The sequence below is a fragment of the Elaeis guineensis genome, chromosome 6 (genome assembly GCF_000442705.2).
Source record: "Elaeis guineensis isolate ETL-2024a chromosome 6, EG11, whole genome shotgun sequence".
In the NCBI taxonomy this organism is placed as follows: Eukaryota; Viridiplantae; Streptophyta; class Magnoliopsida; order Arecales; family Arecaceae; genus Elaeis; species Elaeis guineensis.
In genome coordinates this window covers 121895604-121915114 of record NC_025998.2, presented here as the reverse complement: position 1 = coordinate 121915114, position 19511 = coordinate 121895604, and the positions used below count along the sequence as shown (strand labels likewise).

At 38.4% G+C, this 19511-nt stretch overlaps 1 protein-coding gene across 2 annotated transcripts; it reads left to right on the top strand.

Moving 5' to 3' along the window:
• Nucleotides 1-174: 174 nt before the first annotated feature.
• On the top strand, nucleotides 175-17856 carry LOC105060094 (uncharacterized). Of its 2 annotated transcripts, none has more exons than XM_010943689.4 (4): nucleotides 175-629; nucleotides 4264-4409; nucleotides 4518-4592; nucleotides 17117-17856. In XM_010943689.4, exons 1-4 carry the CDS (start codon nucleotides 260-262, stop codon nucleotides 17684-17686), a joined length of 1161 nt encoding a protein of 386 aa, XP_010941991.1. In that variant the 5' UTR covers nucleotides 175-259; the 3' UTR covers nucleotides 17687-17856. The 2 variants fall into 2 exon arrangements, with proteins under 2 accessions (XP_010941991.1, XP_010941990.1); XM_010943688.4 differs by having other exon boundaries at nucleotides 178-629; nucleotides 4485-4592; nucleotides 17117-17853.
• The last annotated feature ends 1655 nt before the right edge of the window (nucleotides 17857-19511 follow it).

Genomic DNA, 19511 nt, shown 5'->3' with positions numbered 1-19511 from the left:
ATCGGCAGAGCCTACGTAAACACTAATCCATTCATCTAACAAACCAAATGGTGCCACTTCCGATCCAATCCCCTGCAAAGGCACTTGTCAATTAAAAGGGTGGTTCTTTTCCATGTTGTGAAACATTCGTCTTAACGTAGTATCTCATTTGCTATTAAACAAATAAATATTCTCATGACTCCAAGGTCTCACTCGGAGCTTCTCGATCCTCTTGTATATGTGAGTGGAGAGGAGAGGAAAAGGAAAAATAGGACCAGTAATGGGCTTGGGCAAGGCAGTTAAGGCGGTGGTCGCAGGGACTGCCCTGTTGGCGATAGGAGCATGGATCTCCTGCGCTTCCCGCGGCAGCACACAGAAACCAACCAAGGGGTCGAAGGCCAGAAGAGAAGGTGGCAGCGGCAGCGCTGGTGACGAGGATGACGAAGACCAGGGCCTGGGCGCCCGGCTTATGCTGCTGGCGGCAATTACAGGGGCCGCCCTTTGGGCGCTACGTCCGTGGATGCGTACACCCTCACCAGGATCCGGTGATCCCAATAACCGCCGCAACAATGCAACGGAGGAGTTAGAGGGTAGAAGAGTGGATCGCGGTGGTGGTGGTGATCGTATCCGGCCAAATCCCTCTAGCCTGGGTAAGGACAAGCAACACGTTTCAGTAATTTTTATTTTATTTTATTTAAAGAATATGATGGGTGGAAGCTTGGCTGGAAAAGTGAAGAGAGGGTAGGGTATATAATGGAGGTCACCTGGGTGATCGTATATCCAATAATCACAAACTTCATCAATTCAATTAGTCAACAATTCCATCAAAAAATAAAATTAGAATTCTTTCATAGTATCAGTAAAGTTGTTGCAGCCATTTTTTTTTTTTTTTTTATAAAAAAAATTCTTTTCAATATTGCAGATAATATTGGTAGTTGCAAGGTATAAGAAAACATCTTCTGCATGTTACGTCTTTTCTGTCCCATATATTGTTGCATATATATTTGGTGCATGCAATTAGATATTTTTAGCAATGGGATATAAAATGCAATACGGAATATATTTCTAGAAACGCTTGTTATAAACTATCGTTATGCCATCACTGATTATCTTACAATTAACAATAATTTCAAAAACTGATATTTAACTATCACTAATTATCTTGCAATCAACAACAATTTATAGATTCATCATTAGATTATCATGAATACTGTTGCCATTTGCAACAATTTTTAAAGTCACTAACTAATCTAAGATCAGTAAAGGTCTTTAAGATCATTGCTAAATCACAATTAAATACCTTATAGAGATTGCCGATTTTTTAAGTGCTCCGTAAATTATTACTAATTGACTCATAATTAATGACATCCTTTTGAACTGTTGCTAAAGCTTCCATGTCTGTCTTTGCAATTAGTTATGAATTTTAGGATTGTAAGCATGAAAAATTACTTATGATTATTGCTACTACTAAAAGTTTAGAAAACTATTGATATAGCGTACAATTAGCTATGACCAACGTAATCATTGAAATTTGAGGAAACATTGTTAGAAGCATAGTTATTAAATCTGAAGTAGATATTGACCCAAATAAGATATCGAATCTTTTGCTCGTCGATCCAAGCACCGAATCAACCGGTTGTTTTGGACTCATATTTAAAATATTAAAATTAAAAATATAAATATTAGATATATTGTAAGAGAATGTGCGTATTGATATATTTTCTAGTTTAAATATCACTCTGTAAGTCACTTGGATCTATATTCTCCGTGCCTCTTTAATTGCAAAATAAATATACAATAATATTATAAGGCATATATTTTTTTAAATTGTAACAATAATTATATACAATGTTGGAAAATATAATACTTTGATTTTTTTAGTTATTTTAAATATTAAAGATATAAAAATATCCAAAAGAATGAATTAAATTACTATTTATTTTCTTTCCATCTTCTATCAAAGGGGAAAAGTGATTATTGAAATTTCAGAACCTCAAAACGTACGTGCTAATGACAAAGATATATTTTTGGAAAATATAACAAATCATAAAAGAGAATAACTACTTCTCAGTGGTTTCGAGGGTCCCAATCACATAAAGGATCCAGAATTCAATTCCATAATCCAATAGTGGTTTGGAAAACCAATCACTAATTATAAGCTATTAGCATTGCCTAAACAGTTGCTAATCTATCACTAAAATTTTTAGTAAGAGGTCTGTACACGATGGTTATACTAATCCTTGCTCAAGCTTTTAGCAACGGTATTTGAGAATTTCAGTGATGATGTTATCTGCAACCAAAAGTACTTTTGTAGCTTGGAAATGAAGCCTAAGAAAAATTCTATTGGGCTAGTGGTTCCTTTCCCAGAAAGTGTTTTACTCCTCTTCGATTTTGTATGTGAATTCTTGAGTCTCCATTGATTTATGTTTATTTTTGCAAATTAACCCTGTGTTTAGTTGGGGTCACGAGAGAATGGAGCACCATGCTGGCCCACCATTTTATATATGAAAGAAGGATTGATGGAGCATTAGAGGATGGACTTTTGTATTGATAAAATTATTTCTTATTAATTTTATTGACAAAACTATAATATTTCTTCACTTTTTCATTCATATATATTATTTATATATATTTTTATATATACTATTAATCATATACTATTAAATTTTATTAGTCATTATTTTAATTTTAGTATATAAATTTTTATAATTATAATTAAATAATTAGATTATATTTTATTTTTCTATTTATATTTAATATTTTTAATTAACTATTTATATATTATTGATTAATTATTTAAAATAAATTATAAATTAATTAGTTATTTATATAATTAATTCATTAATAATTAATTTATAAAATCATATATTAAATTAAATATTGATATAATTTTTATATAATTATAGATTATAAAAATAATAAGTTTATACATTGTTTACTTCTTCAGTTTAAATAAGTGTTATAAGTTGACAATCATAATATTTTTATCAAAGGGTAGTTTAGTAAAAAATATTATATAAATATCATCCATCCTTCTTTTCATTCCTCCTATACCAAATAAAAGAGAAAATTATTTCCATCCATCTTTTCATGTTTCACCAAACTTATGAGAGGATGGATGAAAAATCTATCCATCCTTCTTTTCTTCTCCATTCATCTTTCGTACCAAACAGATGATAAGTATCTATTATTTTGAGGTTGTCATTTCTCTTAAGAAGAGAGACAAGAAGAAAGAGAGCATGGGTGGTCTGCATTCTAAGGGATGGACATGGGCATGAGCAGTGCGCCCTATCTCATCCTATTGTTATTCTTTTTTTTTTTCCTTTTTATACTATGGATTGGCAATTAACAATTGTCTGGATGCTATTTAGGTGCCTTAAGATTTGTACCAATCTAATGGCAGCAAAGACGATTTGGTTCAGACTTGGCTACAATGGGTGTAGCTTATAGTCCAACTCTTTATATAAATATATGTATGTTGTATATATATATATATATATATATATATATATATATATAATTTTTTAACTTATCTAATTTTTTGGCCATTTGATGTATAGGTTAGGATTCTCAAATCATATGAGTTTTGATATTTAAGTAATTTAAAAGTAGCAGATCATATCTAACAGCTTGGATCACTGATATAAGACCCCCATTGTCCAATCTGAGATATAATCGGGTGCCTTGCATATTCTATTACTTATTACATATTCTATCAATATTGTCTTGTTTTTATTTAACTTTGATAAGAATTCGTGCATGTGCTACTTTTTAGAATTGCGCTCAAGACCTCTCCAAAGTGCAAATCCTAAGGAGAGAGGTGAGGACCATAGGGCTGAAATCTCATTGGCATTTTAATTTTGCATCAAATTTTTGCTTTTGCATCAATTTTATCTTAACTTTGACAAGATGTCATGAGCAAGTAGAAGTTGTTGAAAACAATTAATAGCAAAATTTTGTGGAAGAAATCATCCAAATTTATTAATTCGTATGGTGAAGAGATTTTAACGTTTAGGTATCCATTTAGTTACCCATGACTTTAGGTTTCTTGATGGTCATAATCAAGAAGACTAAGCTACTCTTCTTGGTTGTGCTTTATTAGACCTTATTCACTTTTTCTCTTGCATAATTGTAAAACCTTCGAGAAAGAAAAACTATTTCAAACCCTTTCTGCAAAATTCTATTTAGATTTTCCTTCTGTGTTCTTGTGGGCTTCAATTTTCTTCTAAAATTTGTAAAGAAGTAACTTTGTTTTTACTAAAAGGGAATTATTTACTATCACAGGTGGCTCTAATAGAAACCTTGTTGTAACAAGGATAAAAATCATGAGTTATAATGTCTGGCGTCGTGAAGACATGGAAGTGCATGAGAGGATGAAAGCAATTGGTTGCCTCGTACAAAAGCACTCCCCCGATGTTATTTTCTTCCAGGTGTGCCATTTTCACAGTTCCTTGTCTGTAAAAAATTTATTACATCCACAGAATGATAAAAAATTCGTCTTACAGGAGGTCACTCCTTCTATCCATAAAATCTTTCAGAGCTTCGAATGGTGGAAAGCATATGAACATTCAATTTTACCTAAGAAAGCAACATTAAAGCAGTTCTGCATGCTGGTAACCTTTGATGTTCCTATTACTAGAAATTTATTAAAGTTGCTTAGTTTTAGTGGCCTGTACCTATTGTTCATATAAATTTGTTATCTTAACTTGTTTGCGTTGCTTGTCATGTCAAGATTTTATACTCATGCTTAGATTTTGATTTCATTTCATTGCTTATATTGCCTTAAACAAAAAAAAAGAAAAAAAATTCAGCCCATCCATTCGAAATAATTAACAATGTGTTTAATATACAGGTGGAAACATCTGCTTAATTAACTTGTGTTGTGCTGAACTAGGTTTTCTTTCTTTTCTTTTTTTTTTTTGCCCCATTAAGCATCCTTTGGGCTGAGGTTAAAGGATGCTGAATTTTATGCAGTGTATGTGTGCATACATGTCTAATCTTCTTTCAAGCATGTTATGGACTTGTACTCAAAAAATTCCTTCCTAAATGATCGTTGGTATCCATGTATTTTAATATAAATAACTATTCAAATATTTTCCCCCTTCCATTCCCCTAATGATCATTTTCTTTGGTGTTGATCTGTTAATTTGTTTAGGAAATTGAAGCTTTCCTAATATCTCTACTATTTCATTTCAAATTATCTAGATGAGGCCTATGTCTCTCCATACCTACATTTTCAACTCTACCTAGGCATTTCACCATGTGATGACTTCTTGAGCGAAGGCTGATGTCTCTCCACACTTACATTTTCAACTCCACCGAGGTATTTCACCATGTGACAACTTCTTGAGTGCAGGCTGATTTTCTTGAGAGAGAGAGAGTTATAAATGTATACAGAGAGAGTTAGGATGGATGCTTCAAAAATATTTGGCTTTCAATATCTTTCAATGTAAATAAATGAAGGGCTTCACAAAATTAAAATTAGTATTATTGATTGTCGCCACAAGGCTCCAGAAGAGTGCAGGTGTGGCTAGAACTGGATGCCGTTTGGGATCCGAGACGTTGCAAAGAACCTGCAAGAAAAATCCGCATACATCGGGAGTATTCTGGTGGAGGACCCTCCAATATTTAAGTTAGCCGGAGTTTGAGAATAGTAGAGAAAAGAGAAAGAGGTGTCGGAGAGCGGAGCATCCTCCTCTTTTCTTTTTTCTTGCTTAGCTTTTTTAGGTGAGTTCGCTCTCTTATTTGAGGGTTTCCTTTGTATCTTTTTTATATTGAGGTTCCATCGTAGGCTGTTAGCTGAAATCTTTGTAGGTTTGTTAGACCTGATTCTCTAGACTATTGGGTCACATCATGGCTATACATTTGGAGAAAAATCTATTTACCAATTTTTGAATCAAGGTTGTTAGTTATGGGCATCCATCGTGAGCCTCACCCACATGATTAGTCAAGTTGGTGATCTAAAATAGATGTGGGGTCAAGGTCCCGAGCTCACATATGGTGCATCTTTGCTAAGTCGCCTTGGGAGCACTCCAAGAAGAGGGGCCAATCCATTTGCGGGTCACTTTCATAATACTTGCCCCCTCCCCACTTCGGAGTTCGAAGCAGCTTTTTGGCTTCGAATGCAGGAAGTAGTTAATTTAGCAGCTAGTTGCCGATTCGGTTCTCTTTTTGATGCATCTGATTTTTTGTCTCGGAGGAAGGAGTTTTTAGGGGCAAATGATGTGTCGTTTCATGATCCGCATCACTATTATTAAGAAAGGGAGCTCGAGGAGTCGTAGAATGATGCCTTGGAGAGAAGAGATCTTGAGATTGCTTTTAGATTTGCTGGGATTTGCCACATGTCGAGTGTTGGTAAGCTTTGAGGCACACTTTGTAGATTATCTCATATAGCTTGATCGGAGAAGGGGCTGACAAGGGGTCGTGAAATCTGTTGCTCCCAATGTTGGCCGAGTGGCAAGATCTGAGAATTCGATGATCGAATCTGAGTCATTAGTGGTCCATATAAATAGATCATTCATTCGATCAGATTCCTTACCATCCAATCACCAGTCGTTCTTGTGTCATTATAGTTGTCGGAGGAAGGCCCTTTCTTCATCTCACGGATGTTAGTTCCATTGGTGCTGGTGATCGTCTCGCCCTTTCCATCTTGAAGCAATGAAGTCGTCGCTCCCATCCATCAAATTGGTGGTGAAGTTGAGGATGAGATCTTCAAGCGGGGGGTCCTCATCTAAGAGGCTGAATACCCAATTAGAGTTTCCTGTTCCCGCTCTGTCACCATCCTGGGGGCATTGGGTGCACACCCGATGGAGTCTGAGGATGAGCCAATCATGATCGGGCTATCATGGACTACTACATCGACAGCCTTGGAGCCACCTCAAGCTCCTCTTTTTTTTGGTCGGGCCTAGTCTTCTCTTGAGCTGTCAAGCGAGTCGGCAAGGCTCGGGGCGGATCCTACCTTGTCCAAAGGCAATGGGGGGTTCATCGCTACTGTGAAGTTGGTGCGAGGGCATGCCTCCACGCTTCAAGACCATCAACTTGCTCGGGAGCTGATGGAGTCGATTTTGATGCCGGTCAATTGGTTGGAGAGGAAATTTCTCCCCTCAGACGAGGTCGTAAGGGCCTCCTATACCGGTCTTCTTAAGGTGAGTTGTTGATTCTCATGTTTGTTTTGATCTTTTGATCACCTCTTGCTGACTTTTGCTCTTTTATGCAGTTGGCGCACGAGATTGCTATCCTCGATCGAGAGCTTTGGGCATCTAAAGCCTAGGTGAGGGCCATTGAGAAGGCAGTCGAGGTTCGTTGAAGCCGCGGAGGAAGAGGAGAAGGCAAAAGCTATTGTAGAGGTTGAATCTAGATGCATCGAGGAGTACAAGGCTTTGGTGGATTTTGAGAACAAAGTTGCCGATGTGTCTTTAATTACCTTTATTTACCTTTACTCATAGCTTCTAAGACTGCAAGGTGCGCTTGCAGTGGATAGTTCCCAAGTTGGATTTGAGATATCTTCGTCCCGAAAATAGTGATGAAGAGGTCGGGGGGCATTCTCCTTAGATGAAGACTAGTTCTCTTTCCTCTTTTTTATTTTTTGTAGTTACTTTCGATGCCTTCCCTTTTTGGGCAAACTTTTTGTAATGAATTTTCATTAATGAGAAGTATCATGTTTTACCTTCCAAATGAACTTTGTTTCTTCTTAATATCTGTGTTGATTGGCTCTGGTCACGATCAAGGACTCGAATGGCTCGGTCTCACCGCTTGGGGTAGGATCTCCCTTAATCTTACTTGGAGCATTTACTTTAGTAGGTGTGGCACGCAAATTTTTGAAAATTGTAGACTCATTTGCGTGCCAGGTGTTGGATATTGATGGGTGCTATACCACCTTCCGTAGATCAGAGAAAGTGATTCATCTTGAGAGTCGTGTGGTGGAGAATCATACAATCTGGAGGCTTGGTGGGGCTTGGCCTTTAATACTGGCACTATCTGATAAGGACGATATGTTGGAAAGGATCATTGAAGGTCCTTTCTAAGGAATGTGGTCTTTGAGGCCTTTTGGATGGCAACACTTGTTGCACGGTCAGTGAGGCATTTGAATGCACTTGGGCTTGTTCCTTATAAATAGGGTCCTGCTCTTCGAGATTGATCTTGTCTTGGTCATCTTCCATAATATCATGGTGGCATCATCTTGTCGGGCGTCAAGGGATCATCGGAGCTTTTTTCTGTTTGGGTGAGTCTTCTCCCTCCTCTAGTTAGTCATAGAGTATTTCGAGGGAACACACCAATGAGCGTCCCGCTTTAGCATGGGAGGTATTAGAATATTCCATTATTCTGACTGCTGAGCCACAACGGTGGTCACTTAGGGGCTGCCAATGCATTATCCTCTACAGAAAGGTCTTGGATCTTTTTAGAGGGCTATCTTTTACCTCTCTCAAAATAGTTTTTTAGTCCTCCTTAGAGGAATATCCTGGTGGTGGATGACTTTTCGAAGAAAAATCAGTTATGCCATCCCCGATATCTTTTAGTGGGGGTTAGTGATCATTAGAAGAGGGTTTCTTCTTGTGTTCATCATTGAGGATGGTGCGAGCGACGCTCAGTTCTTCGCCCAAGGATGCTTATTGAGCCTGTAGAAGCTGATCGAGTCCGAACCTTGTATCTTCTTTTTTTTTTATTATTATAACGAGTTTTGCTTGAACAAGATTGACTTGTAATAAACTTTTTCTAAAATGTATACGAACTTTTTGAATGAAGTGTTTCTTTATCAATATTTTTTTCATGTATCTTTTAGAGTTCCTTCTTCTTAGAGGTGGGGTCCTCGAAAGGTTAGCCTCTTTACTATCATCGCTGTGGCTTTCACTTCGACTTGCTTATAGGCAAAGAGCACCAGATGGCTTTGCAGATTTTCTAGAGAGTTAGCTTCTTTGATGTCATCGCTGTAGTCTCTGCTTCCACTTGCCTATGGGCAAGGAGTATCAGGTAGCCATGCAAGGTCATCAAAGGTTTAGCCCCTTTGCTATCGTCACCGTAGGCTCTACTTCAATTTGTCCGTGGGCAAGGAGCGTCAGATGGCCATATAGGATCTCCAAAGGGTTAGCCTCTTTGATGTCATTGTCGTGGCTTTCGCTTCGACTTGTTTTGTGGGCAAAGAGTGCCAAGTGGCTATACAGGATTCTTGGAGGGTTAGTTGCTTTGCTGTCATCGCCATGGCTTCTGTTTCGATTTGTCCATGGGTAACGAGTGCCATATGGCCATATGAGGTCTCCGAAGGGTTAGCACCTTTGCTATCATCATCGTAGCCTTCACTTCGACTTGCTCGTGGGCAAGGAGCGCCAAGTGGCCATGTGGGATCTCATGGAGGATTAGCCCCTTTGCTGTCACCATCATGGCCTCCACTTCGACTCGCTTGTGGGTAAGGAGCGCCAAGTAACCTTGAGGGATCCTCAGAGGGTTAGCCCCTTCATCTTTGTTATTGTCGTGGCCTCCTCTTCAACTTGTCTGTGAGCAAGGAGTGCCAGGTGGCCATATGGGGTAAGGCATCAGCTCGGATGTCTTCAGATCTTTGCATCTGTAGGACCTCCAGATTCTAGGAAGCCCTAGAGAACTTTTCTGCTCTTTTTCGGATATCAAGCCACCTTCAATCTTCGAGCCTCGAGAGGTTTGAGGCTTTGTTGACATGAGGGGTTTCGTAAGAGGATCCGATTCTCTTAGCTAGTTAGGGGTTGGCTCCTTGTCAGATCGTCACGAGCCCTAGGAGCTTTTCGAGGTTGCCTCGGAGGCATTGTAGTTGGGATCAAGCCTCGTTCGATCTCGCCTCAGCTCTAGCCATGCCTCCCTGGGTTGGCCAGTAATTTTATCCTTCAAAAAATATCATAAAATAAGATGTCAGTCGAACTTTCATTTTGAATGAAAATTTTATTTATATTATTGCTTGCTATTGTCAGTAATATGATGATAGTTCCATGGCGAGGAATGTACTTTCCTAAAAAATAAAAAATAATGCCCCCTAAACACCATCTCTTTTTCTTAGTTTGGTTTCTTTGTCCCCATGCCGTCGATGGAGGCAGAGATGGCATTGGTGATGCTAGTCATTGGTCGGTTGTCGTTGTTTTTCTCGTTGATCGCTTGATATTTACATTACTCTTGAACATACTTACCAAGGTAACCTCTTTGGATCAATACCTCGATCTCGTCCTTGAGTTGGTGGCATTCTTCAGTATCGTGGCTATAGTCACGATGGAAGTAGTAGTACTTTCTCTTACTTCTCCTATTCGGATGGACCTTCATTAGCTTAGGTCGTCGTAGATACCTCTAGTCCTTGATCTCCATCAAGAATTGAGATCAAAGGACAAATGGAGGGGTGTAGCTGTCGAATCGATGAGATGAGCTTCTGGGTCTATAGCTATTTGGCAGTCGGGAGGATTTCCTTTTGGCACGGCCCGCTTGAGGATCTTCTTGACCCCCATTTTTGTTGGTGGTCTTTTTTCCGTCCACCTGCTTACGCACCATCCCGACTTCTACTGCTTGAGCATACTTTCAGACTTGGCTAGTAGATCAGCATAGTCCCTCGAAATTTTTTTTTTAAGAGAGAAGATGAGGTGCTCATTCTATAGTCCTCACTTGAGCACCGATATTGCCACTAACTCATCGAGGTTCCGTATCTCGAGCATGGCAGCGTTAAAGCACGCAACATAGTCGCATAGTGACTCGCTCTCTTTTTTTCGGAGAGAGAAGAGGCTGTTAGAATTTTATTGGTTGAGCTTGACTGCTATCAAAGTGGATAACGAATAGCCTGTCGAGCTGCTCTAATGAATGGATAGATCTGAATTAGAGGCCTGAATACCACACTCGCACTGACTTTCTGAGAGTGACCGAGAAGGTGAGGCAGAGGAGGGTGTCTGAAGCATCCTACAGCATTATGAGAATTCTGTAATCCTGTAAATAATTAAAAAAATCTATGAAGCCATTGTATCACTATTATAATAAGAGACTATGGCAGCTCTTACTACGGTAGTGGTTTCAAAATCGCTGCCATAGTATCTATAGCAACTGCTGCTGTAGTACCTATGGCAGCGATTATCACTAACTGCTGTCATATGTTGGACCCATAGTAGTGGCTATAGATAACCACTGTCATAGGTAATCTATGGCAATGGTTGTAGATGACCGCTGCCGTAGGTCTAACCTATGGTAATGGTTGGCGATAACCGCTGCCATAGGTTCGAGCTATGGTAGCAGTTCTACCTAACCGCTATCATAAGTTTGAGATATGACAGCAATTGATAAATTGCTGCTATACAATATATAGCAGTGGTTGCGCAACCGCTGCTATAGATCCTATAGCAGTGATTATTCTTCAACCGCTGTTATAGAGGCAGAATATAAATTTTTTTTTTATTTTTTTCTGAATACGATATAATTTTAAAATTTAAAGTCCATCTTTACTGTTCATTATCTAAATAATTATCATAGAGTATCGTTACGAAAGATTATTTCGATCTGACAGTTTTAGATTTGTTGATCATTAAAATTTGATTTTGACGATCACGAACAGTCGCATGATGATCTGATAAATAGAGATGATTGATGGATCTGAAAATTTATAATGATGATCTTGATGACACTTGTATTACACTATCAAAATTTTACTTCAATCAGACATCATGATCATGATCAATTTAGCATGGGATGATTTCGATCGTTAAATAAAAAATGAATGATCAAAAAGTCAAATTGCATTCGATTAAAGTGATTCTTTAGATAAATAATTTTTGCTATTATTTTAATCATTTGTATGATGGTGATTGTAAAATTCGAACCGCATATATATGAACCATCCACGTTAAGTAGATCTTACAAAAGTACAAGTATAATTACTTAAAGAAGAATGAGAATCAAATGACATATAGTTTTGGATCGTTCATATATACATGGTTTGAATTTTACGATTATCACTGTACAAACGATCAAAGTAGTAGCAAAGATCATTTATCTAAAAAATCATCTTATAATCGGATGTCATTTGATCATTCATTTTTTATTTAACAGCCCAAATCATTTTGTGCTAAATTGACCATGATGACGATATCCGTTAAAATAAATTTTGATAGTGTAATATAAATATCATCAAGATCATCGTTGATAGTTTTCAGATCCATCGATGGTTTTTATCTATCAGATCATAATGCGGTCGTTCGTGATCGTCAAAATCAAATTTTAACGGTCGACATATCTAGGGCTATCGAATCGAGATGATCTTTTGTGATGATACTCTAACGATAATTATTTAGGCAATGAACGGTGAAGATGAATTTTAAATTTTAAAATTATATCATATTCAAAAAAAATAAAAAAAATAATTATGTTCTATCTTTATAGCAGCGGTTGCATAATAACTGCTGCTATAGGTCTATCCGCTATCATATTTCAAATTTATGGTAGCGTTTAGGTATAACTGCTACCATATCTCTACCAATGGCAGTGCTGCCATGATGACCTATGGTAGCAGTTATCGATAACCACTGTCATAGGCTGATGTGTGGCAGTGGTTATCTATAATCGCTCTGATAGATCCAATTTATGGTTGATTGTGATAGTCCCATGTCGGTTGTGGAAGAAATGAATGATCTGTATATAATGATTTAAGTAGTCAACCAGCAACAGCCTGGGCTTAAGCATTTTATGATCTCTCTCTCTATCCAAACCCCATGGCCGCACCACAGCCCCATTGCTGCCTGCCGCCAGCCGATCGCGAGCTATTGTCGATCACGGCTCGACTGTCGTGGCACCGCTGTGGCCCGATCGCGGCCGCGCCATCGCCCCCATCCTCGTCACTTCTGTCGTGGCCACTGCATTGCACTGATAGGCCCTGTCGCCGTCGTCGGCTTCCGCCAGCAACCGACCCATCGACCAATCTCTCTCTAGTCCCTACTATAAGGCCACGGTTGGATAACCGCTGCGATAGCTTTACTATAGCAGCAGTTGGGCAACCACTGCTATAGAAGCTATGGTAGCGGTTGGACAACCGCTGCGATAACTTTTCTATAGCAGTGATTGCAGAATCGCTGCAATACCTTATCTATGGCAGTGGTTGATCCAACCGCTGCAATAATCACTGCCATAGATCTACGACGACGGCCACAGTGGTAGCAGTTGTCTAACTGCTACCATAGGTTATGGCAACCACTGCCGCAACCCCATTTTGTAGTAGTGTATGGTTCCAGTTGAGGTATTTTGAACCTATTTGGGATCAGTTCATCTAGAATGATCTAGGAGAATGGAGGTTGGGAGTTGAAGCTAAGATCGTCATTGCTCCGATGAGATCTATTTTGGACTTCATTAAGGCAACGCTTGATATCTTGGATTTTTTTCTCGAGCTCCTCTTGTCGTGATCTTTCGGACCTAGGGGATTAGGTTAAAGTCAAATCTTCAGCAGAGGAAGAGCTTCTCGATCGTAACTCCTCCCTCAAGATCTGGCGAGAGGATGATTGAGCTGCAAAGGTAGGAGAATGATGAGAGTGCCATTGAGAGGCAGATCTCGGGCTTTAAGATCGAGATTGTCGATTGCGATAGGAGGGAGCTGCTCCGGATTTGGCTCCACACTGCCATTGCCGCTTCGTCACTTGTTGGAGCTATTGCATAGCACGGGTCAGTGCTTGAATTTGATGAGCCAAGGCATCGAGCGGTGGTAGATCTATTATGGTTAGAGGTTGCACTGTAATGGACCTGTGGGTAGCACTGCGCTAGCTGCAATGGATGGATTATTGGTGGAAGGCAGTAGAGTTCTACACTCTCGTCCACACTATGCTCTTCATTCTTTCTAAAAGCTGATTGGATCCTTTCTCTAGCACCAATCTGTTGCTACAAAACTCCGAAAGGGTATTGATGGAGCTAGATGTTGTCTGAGATCCGAGATGTCGGAAAAAATCTGCAAGAAAAGTCTACACGTGCTGAGGGTGTTTTGTCGGGGCACTCTCTGATGCTTAGATTAGTCGGAGCTTGGGAATAGTAGAGGAAAGAGAGAGGACGTTGGAGAGCAAAGCATCCTCCTCTTCCCTTCTTTCTTGGTTAGCTTTCTTAGTTGAGTTCAATCTCTTACTTGAGGGTCCATTTCGTACCTCTTTTATATGGAGATTCAGCCTAGGTTGTTAGCCGAAATCTATAGGTTTATTAGACCTAATTCTTTAGGCTATTGGGCCATGTTCTGATCATTCATTTAGAGAAAAATCTGCTTGCCAACCTGTGGATTGAGGTTGTTAATCATGGGCATCGTGAGCCTCATCCATATGATTAGTCAAGTTGGTGATCTGAAATGGATGTGGGGTCAAGGTCTTGGGCCTGCATCTGGTGCGACTTCGCTAAGTCACCTTGGGTGTGCCCCAAGAAGAGGGGCTGATTCGGTCGGCAGGTCACTTCCACAATATTGATCATGATATGTGATAAATTGAATAGTTGGAAACCAAAAATTATAAATTTGAGAGGTTTTTCATTCATGCATCAAAAAAAAAAAAAGAAGACAATTTTAACTGGTCATATCATGTCTTAGTTTAACTTAGAAATATCCAAATTAGCTAAAATTTAATTTTTCTATATTTCCAATTATTTAGACCAAGATCAATATTTTTGACTTATAAATTAAATAGATGCTATGTTTTTGCCTGCAAGCTATATCATTAGCATTCATTTTTTGCTAGCTAGCATTCATGACTGGATATATTGACAAAAAAGGTCTAAAATGAAAGAGTTTTAGTTTCCAACTATTTTATGCATCTTAGATCATGACCAGTGAGATTAATTGTTTGGAGAGTTGTATTTATCAAATATTCTTTTGAATAAAATACATCTATCTTACATGCCAAGTACTAGTAGAACAGATAATTCCAGTAGTCAACCTGGTAGAATGCCTTGGCGTGGTATAGATTGGGGCTTGATTCCTCAGTGATGCAATCTATTTTTAGCTTAGAAGGGAGCCAAGAAGATCCAAATATCATTAGAGATCCTGCATCAATAATTGTTAACTTAGTTGGTTGGCACCTCTCCTCTAATGGCTTGCCCTTAGAGGAGATTTAATTTTAGGGTTTGAATCTTAGACATTACTCAAAGATGATAATGCAAAATTTGTTCATTATTGGTCTTTGAAAATTAAAACTTAACACACTTTGAGGAATACCTTGTAACAATTGTAAGCTTAATAATTATGAGTATTACATGATTTCACATACTAAATAATATTTGCATTTGTAGATCGGCATGATTCCATGTAGGAGGACCATGTAATACATAGAATAACAAGAATAAGAATCAAACACAAAAATATTTTTGAGAAAAAAAGATCATATTGAAAAAAAAATAAATTTTAAAAGAAGAACAAGACAAAACTTTATTAATAAAATAATAATAGCCAGATTTATGTGTTCTAGCTAAATTGAGTATCTAATGTAGCAAGGTGGCCATAAGTCAAGACCGTAGAGGGTTGTATCATCTAGGACGCCCCTATATTATCTATTTTGGAGATGAACGATTGTCGTGTTCAAATATTCGACATACTTAAGTTTACCATCAAACACATTATACATGGTTCTAGAGATGAATAGCAGCCATCTAGGGCTAAAACTGAATCGGATATGAATCGAATATCTATATCCATATTTATTTTGTCCGACGAATATAAATATGGATATGGATATTATCCAGATACAAAAATTTCTATCCAATTTTGTTTTAAATGGATATAGATATAATTCAGATACTAGAAGTATGTATATAATTACGGATATAATTTGGTTATTCAACTTTATGATTACAAAATCAAAAATATTATTAGATAGATGATAAATCAAATTAATTAAATATATTTGTATGATTCTATATTTTTTTTTAAAAATTAATAAGTACTATATAAAATTATATATAATTACATATAGATTCAGATATTCAGATACGGATCGGATAGTTTTCTATCTATATCCGTATCTATTTTTTTTGATGGATATGGATATGAATATGGATATTAATCGAATTTTCAAATTTCTATTTATATTCAGATTGATTCGGATACAAAAATGGATTTGGATAGATAATATCCATACCACTTTCACCCCTACAGCCATCCATCTATAAGATAGCTGGTGTGGGAGTTATCTCGAGAAGTACGACTATTTGTGGTGCAAATTAAATACATATCTCAGAGGATCCGAACTCATGTGGCCACCAACTAAGATTTCAGTTTTTGCACTTCTCGACGGATGCCACAACTCTGCTTAGTCTCCGCACAAATGTCCATCTAACCTCACCTCCAGGTCCCAATAGTTGTTAAGATTAACCAGCACTCAACCATCGTGTTGCGGAGATTTAATTGATAATAATGATAATATTTTACATCAAAGATTGCTTTCATCAATTAATCTCATGATGAGATTAAAAAGACCTCTAAGAGTTCTTTTTTCCAAAGATAGCCTTCCAAGCTAACGAAGGTTACTGCATTTAGTATTTTTTTTATCATATTATTTTTATTTTTATTTTTTTATTAAAAAATAAAAAAATAAAAAAATAAAATTTGACACGTGGCGTTACAGAAGATTATCTTATAATCTTCCGTATCAATACGGACTGCCACCCTGTATATTACTTTACTATTATAGGTTGTTTCAGCATATCTGATTTGACCTTACATACAGGCCTTATTCCTTTTAAAAAAGAAAAGGCATCGCTCATTGCTGTGACCGATACCCTATAAAAAGTCAAGTAAAATAACATCCTCAATTTCCAGACAGTATTACACTATCTTTTCTTGTGGACGAGTGGATGGAATCTGAGACTATGCAAACTGGTTTTCCACAGAAGCCAATAGCCATGGGTTCGGTGACCGCCTCGACTCAGACTCCAATTTTTTGAAAGAAAAAAGAAGAAAAAACACAAAAATATAAAATCAGTCCTAATATATTTAGGATGATGAATGATTGCCAACATGCATCGTGTATGCTTTTTAGCGGTTTTGAAAGTAACAATTCTAAAAATTTATTCGTTTTTTTTTTTTCCAAACATGCATTGGTGATCCATTCCTTGTCGATTCTTTCAGGGATGCCCCCTGTAGCTTTCTAGTTTTATTGCATTTACTCAGATTAATCATTGGAAATTAACCTCCACGCAGTTGTCTAAGTTGCCTGTAAAAGTATCCTGCTGCACAACGTTTGAGAATTCCACGCTGGGACGAGATCTTCACTTGGCTTGCATCGAAGTAGGGATGGGAAAGAAGCTGGTCGTCGCCACCTCCCACCTGAAGAGGCCAAATCCTCCTCATGATACGCATAGCACAGAACGTGTGGCTCAGGCTAAGAAGGCTCTCAGCTTTCTCGACTTCTTTCCAAATGCTGTTTTTGGTGGCGACATGAACTGGGATGAGGACTCGGATGGTCCTTTTCCTCTACTCCAAGGGTGGGTTGATGCCTGGGCACGCCTTAGACCTGGAGAAAATGGATGGACTTTTGATACCAAGTCCAACCAAATGTTGAAAGGCCGTAAGCTATTGCAGAAGAGACTGGATCGCTTCGTATGCAAACTAAAGGATTTCAAATTGATCGGCGTGGATATCATTGGGACGGAGGCCATACCCGGGGTTTTCTCATGCAACGACAATAATAAGAAGGTCCCTACTTTGCCCAGTGATCACTATGGGTTGCTCCTTACCGTGTCTTACGTAACGATTAATGGTGTAAATTAACAATGAGAATTGAGCACCCTTTATTTTTCTGTTGAAGTGGGAGGTATGATCACCCGGTATGTATTAGAAAAGAAGGAAAGACAGGTTACAGGGGGTTGACAACAATATCAAAGGAGCATTGGTAACAAGAGAGCGTAATTAAGCCTAGACTCCAAGACAAAAGCTCTGACCATTACACCTTCCTGGACACCAAACACCAACTATTTACGTTCTAACCGACTCCGCTTACAAAGCTGCTGTGTCACCACTCGTTCTCCTTCTCTACCTCACCTTCACCTTAACTGCAAACTGGTAGTTTAAGGGAGCTTAAAATACTAAGGACTTGAACCTGCTTTAGGTTTGCCAGCATAGACCTGAGGTCCGGTTCTGCAGCAGATGCATAGCATTATTAAGCACTATGCTGTGAGCTTTTGCTTCAAAACAAAAAACTCTTTACCATTTCGCTCCTTCTAGAGATTACAATATGAAACTAAAACACAACAATCCTAGGCCATTCTATTCAACTTGCTTGGAAGCTTTTCCTGCCACGACGTCCATAGCTCCTCTAGCGAATCTAAAGGTTGAGATAGATCATTGGCCTGAGTGAGGTGTTGCCATATGGATCCTGTTGTGGGTAGGCTGTGGGGGGATCTCCCTTAATAGTCCCACATCGAGCAATTCTGGTATGTGCATGTGCTTAAGAGGGATACGGACATACCTTCCCTAACGAGGCGTCTTTTTCCGCCGAAGGTAAGGACAAAACCGTGAGGCCGTCTGCGTGACGCTGGGGGGACTCGCCCCCGGTGGGGACCACGGGGCAATGCTCTCCGTCCGGACCCAGTCAGAGCGGACAATACTTCATGGACTGAGGCGTGGTTCGCCCCGACGACCGCTTGACACGTGCGCATAACAGATCCTGAGAACCTGTATTTTAGCAATAGATGATCCGTTGCCTTTTTTTCTTTTCTTCCTCAAAACAAGTTTTCTTCCTCAACACAAGTGGGAATGGAATTTTCCTCTTCTCCAAATCTCCAAGATAAGAATTTTGTTCTGGAAGGCCAATCAGTTAAAAATCTCAACTTTTTCAGGTATTAGGATTTTCCAGATTACCTTTGCAAATGCTGAGATGCGATACCTCCGTCACTAAGAAATTTGTAGCTGCTCCAGACCAAGAACAATTGGCTTTTATTCCATCTCCATTGAATCGAATCCTTAGAATGTGATAAGTTGATAGCATTAATTATCATCATTAGTTGCTGAAATTCCTACCTTTACCACCGAGTTCAGTGGTGAATGGACTAGATTACTTTCATTTTCCTCTTTCAAAAACTTCTGAACTGTTGTGTGTGGATTATGAGTTACAAGGAAGGCGTGCACCTAAAAATAACTACTTGAATGGTTGATGTCCAGCCCATTGGTCATGCCAGAATGAAGGTAATTGATTCTCGCTTCCAACAATGAACCTTGAGCTTGGAAAGAAAATGCTGCTAACTTTCAAAATACTTCTCCAAACCGCTGATCCTCATCTACTTCCACAACAAATTATTTGCCTTGGGGGACCGTTTACAAAATAGGCCTTTTGGATCACTTGTGCCCAAGGCTTTTCTTGCTCCTTGAAGAGTCTCCACCATGTTTTCATTAGTAAATATTTGTTAAACATTTCCCAGCGGTTGTTTAAAGTGTCAGGGTTGAAACAACAACAGTATATTTATCAACGACATGCAGAAGATTTTTCTAGTGGTTTTCCATATTTTCCCCGATGGTCCCGATTGTTGCTAATTGTGTTATTTCTTGTAGTGCATTCAATACAATTTTGCCATTGCCAAAATATAAATAGACTTTAGAA